This window comes from Sinocyclocheilus grahami, unplaced genomic scaffold, assembly GCF_001515645.1.
Source record: "Sinocyclocheilus grahami isolate Dianchi unplaced genomic scaffold, SAMN03320097.WGS_v1.1 scaffold671.1, whole genome shotgun sequence".
Lineage (NCBI taxonomy): Eukaryota > Metazoa > Chordata > Actinopteri > Cypriniformes > Cyprinidae > Sinocyclocheilus > Sinocyclocheilus grahami.
Genome location: NW_015505850.1, coordinates 65162 through 69376, shown reverse-complemented (window position 1 = coordinate 69376; position 4215 = coordinate 65162). Strand labels below are relative to the sequence as shown.

At 34.2% G+C, this 4215-nt stretch overlaps 1 protein-coding gene across 1 annotated transcript in view; it reads left to right on the top strand.

The window, feature by feature from the left end:
- Positions 1-3043: 3043 nt before the first annotated feature.
- LOC107559009 (tripartite motif-containing protein 3-like) overlaps positions 3044-4215 on the top strand; it is a 9960-nt gene continuing 8788 nt past the window's right edge. Inside the window, exons 1-2 of the mRNA XM_016242715.1 lie at positions 3044-3191; positions 3433-3613. Of these exons, the coding sequence (XP_016098201.1) occupies positions 3076-3191; positions 3433-3613 (297 nt within the window). The 5' untranslated portion in view covers positions 3044-3075. The remainder of the gene's footprint in view (positions 3192-3432; positions 3614-4215) is intronic.

The window sequence follows — 4215 nt, the reverse complement described above, 5'->3', positions numbered from 1 at the left end:
CACAATAGGATGGCTAAGCGGGAAAGCGGCAGCACCAGCCCAGTGGTGCGTCAAATAGACAAGCAGTTCCTGATGTGTAGCATCTGTCTGGAGCACTACCACAATCCCAAAGTCCTGCCCTGCCTGCACACCTTCTGTGAAAGGTATCTCAATAGAAAGTCCCTTGTGCATGAATGAACAAATTATTACAATCATGCAATCATAGCCTGAATGCTGCTTTCACAGTATGCTAAAGACTGTCTGTGTTCACTGGTGTGGAAGAAATCTGATAAATGCTGGCCAAAACACTGGCACTTTGGGGGTGGGTGTGTCTGTAAAATCACAGCAGTCTGGTTGTCTTGAAGATGATCCAGTGTTGGGAGTAACTAACTGAAACATAACACATGACTGTACATCTTCATTTTTTTGTAATATTGTATTATAGCAGAGCGAACTAAGGTCAAGTCAAGACACCTTTATTTGTATAGCGCTTTATACAATACTGATTGTGTCAAAGTAACTTTACAGTGTCAAACAGGAAAATAGTTTGTCAATAATGCAAGAAGACAAAGAGTCATTTTTCCAGCTAAAGTTAGTAATAATCCAACATGGTTGTCTGTCCACCCGCTCTCATATGAAACATTTGAGAATTTGATTAATTTTAGTGAAATGGTTCAGTTCCCATCCAAATGCTAATTTAGGTCTTTTTTGATATATAAAATAATATCTTAAATAATTTTACAAAATTAAATCATAATTATTAAATTAAATTATGAAATTGAATTACATTAAATTTAATTCGTGTTTTTTTTTCTGAATTGCCAGAGTGCACACGTCAATACTGCCACAACCTATGTAGTATAAATTAATATTTAGAATAATTAAAAAATAATAATTAAAGGAGACATATTATGCCCCTTTTTACAATATGTAATATAAGTCTCTGGTGTCCCCAGAATGTGTCTGTGAAGTTTCAGCTCAAAATACTCCAGAAACAGTTTTTCGGGCCTGTTTCCACAATAGAGCTGCGCCATTACAGCTCAGACCTGCTAAAAAACATCTGTTTTGGTTCTGATTATCATGTTTATCGCGCTGAAATCATGCGTTTTAAACCATATTAGTTTAAACTTCTGATATGATATTTCTGAGTGCACACATCCGAAGCACACGGACAGAAAGCGGCCACCAGACAGCATGTGAGTACTAAACTAAGTTCTCATTCACACACAAGTTTACTTTAAAAACACACGAGTTACAAAAACAGTCGGTTATGTCTGTAAAGGTAAACAGCTGGGAAATAAATCGCATGTTTATTTTAGATCTGTGTGGCAGCAGCAATATACATTAAATAAATCAATAAATCCACTGCTCTCTTGTCTCCTCTGAGGCTGGGACTCTAAATAGTGTTCTGTGCTCGTCTGTGCAGCCAAAGGCAGAACAGTTAGCATGTTTTGCTCAAACTTTCGCCATGGCATTAGAGCTGGTACACCGTTGTCGCTTGCGAAATCAAAATGACGGTGCCATGGGTGGAAACTTACAGATTAAGGGGCGGTAATATTATAATGAGATCCCTTTGCCCGTCACCAAGGGAGCGAAATCAGACTCGCTCGTTTTTTTCAGACCCTTGCAGAAAAAGGTTTACCAAAATAAAGTACTGGATTAATCTTCTTCACGTTTCCTTGGTTGTTAGATGCACCGGGGACCTGATTATAGCACTTAAAACCTGGAAAAGTCAGATTTTTATGATATGTCACCTTTAAATAAAAAATACAATTATTCAATAATAATTCAATTATAATAAAAAACGTGATGTCTGAATACGCATAGTCAAATTAATACACTGTTTTGTTTAATCCTGCCACAGTCTAGCCATATTGAGATAAGATTTACATAATTATTATAATATAATAATTGTTAAATTAAAATATAACATTTTTAATTAATTCAATAATAATAAAATAAAGAAAACAAACTGTATTTCTGAATTGTCAGAGTACACATTCAGTGTGAATTTAATACACTTTTTTTTTTTTTAAATCCTGGCTGCCTCCCCTTTGTTTTTAGCCTCTCATTTCCATAAGTTCAACATTCAACACTCTCACCACTTGGTCTGATTTGTTGTCAACCCCACAATCCTCTGTGCAGGTCTGCTGCTCAGCTCCTATAGAGAATAAATTGAAAAGCCCCGCTCAGCTCCAACGTGCCAGTGAACATGTACAGTTTGACTTCAAGCTCTTCCAGGACTTCCAATATAATGGCAAAGGAATTGCACAGATGCTGGATTTCACTTTAGAATGGCTGTCATATGAGATCATGTTTAAAAACCGCCCAGTAAGGCAAAAACAGAGATGACCATATTCCCTTTGCCGTCACTGGGCTGGAATGTGAGCCTCCGTTTTTTTCCGCTTCTGTCAACAAATCATGTGTCCTGCTCTCATTTCTGTTACTTTCTATCATCCTGTCAAAATATTTACCGCTAAAATTAAAATGAGACTGAAAAATTGAACACAGACAGACCACTAGATGGATTGATCATATCTTGGAATACGTCCGGTGCATTTGCAATTCATTTGACCTTAGAGGGAAGTCTTTACCGCTTGTTTTTAAGTCTTGCACTTGTTTTTACACCCTTTCCGTCACACTATTATAATATTTAGTAATATTTTAAATTAGCTTTTATTTTTATATTTTCATTTGTATTTTTAGCAATTAATAAGTCGTTTTTTTATTTTAAGTTTTAGTAATTTTGTTATGTATTCTATTTGTTTAGTAATTTTCTTTTGTAATTTTTATTAGTTTTTGTTTTTAATGTATTTCTATTTAGGTAAAATGTATTTTTGTTTCAGTTTTAGTAATTTTAGTACTTAAGCGTAAACATTTTTTAAAAAGTTTTTCATCTAATAATTTATATTTTATTTTATTTGAGCTTTATTTTCAATAGCAATACAATTTACTGTAGCAACACTACCAGTGAAAGTATTTATTGACTTAGATTTGGGAGATTGATCACGAAATGACGGTGTGTGCAGCATTTCAGTTACTTTGTGGCGCCCTCTGCAGGTGATGGAGTTTTACTGCGAGTCTTGTGAAACGGCCATGTGTTTGGAATGCACAGAAGGAGAGCACAGAGAACATGTGACAGTTCCACTGCGGGATGTTCTGGAGCAACACAAAGCAGCGCTGAAGAACCAGCTGGATGCTATTCGCAACAGGTTCATGCAGCCAAAAACAATACTAAACTCACTGTTAATCTGAGCCAGTATTCTAAGTTATTTTAAGTAAATAAATGAGAATACTACAATAAAATGAAATACTACAATTTTGATTTCCCTTTCTTTTTGAAAATGTTTTTATGTAGTTACTGCTGTGTTTGCAAAGCTCAGCTGCTTGAGTCCCATCATGACCTCCTTACGGAAAGTATGACTGAACATTGCCCTCATTCTGCATCCACAGGCTTCCTCAGCTGACTGCAGCTATAGAGCTGGTAAATGAGATCTCCAAGCAGCTAACAGACAGGAAGAATGAGGCAGTGACAGAGATCAGCAATACATTCGAGGAACTGGAGAAAGCACTGCATCAGCGCAAGACTGCCCTCATCACCGACCTGGAGAACATCTGCAGCACCAAGCAGAAGGTGAAAAGCTTGCTCCTTAAAGGCGTAGGTCACTCAGAAATAAAAATACAGTGGGTATAGAAAAGAATCACCCCCTTTAAAATAATCACACTTTGTTGCTTTGCAGTCTGAAATGAAGACGGACACAATTTTTGTTTTATCCAGCTGTATTTACTCAGTGTGACTTATAACATCCAAGTGAAAGATATAACACCAACATGTCAGAAAAAAATAAAATAATAAAAACCAGAATTTATATGTATTCAAATAATAATTTATTATTGACAAATAATTTATTTTTTAAATATTATTTAAAAAATGTGAAAATAAATTCTACGCATCTGATATCTAAAATTATATATTTCTGCAATAAATTAAAATGAATTTTGTTACATTAATTGTTTTATTTCATTTTATTTTATTATGTACATATGAATACAAGAAGCTAATTTATTGTATTTATTAATATTTCAAATGAGCTTTTATTTTAATATTTTCAATTTAACTTTGATTTAGGTTTTAGTCATTTTGTTACATAATTTTTTTGTAATATATATTTTTCAGTTCTAGTTCCAGTAATTTTACTAAATCAAATATATATATATATATATATATATATATAT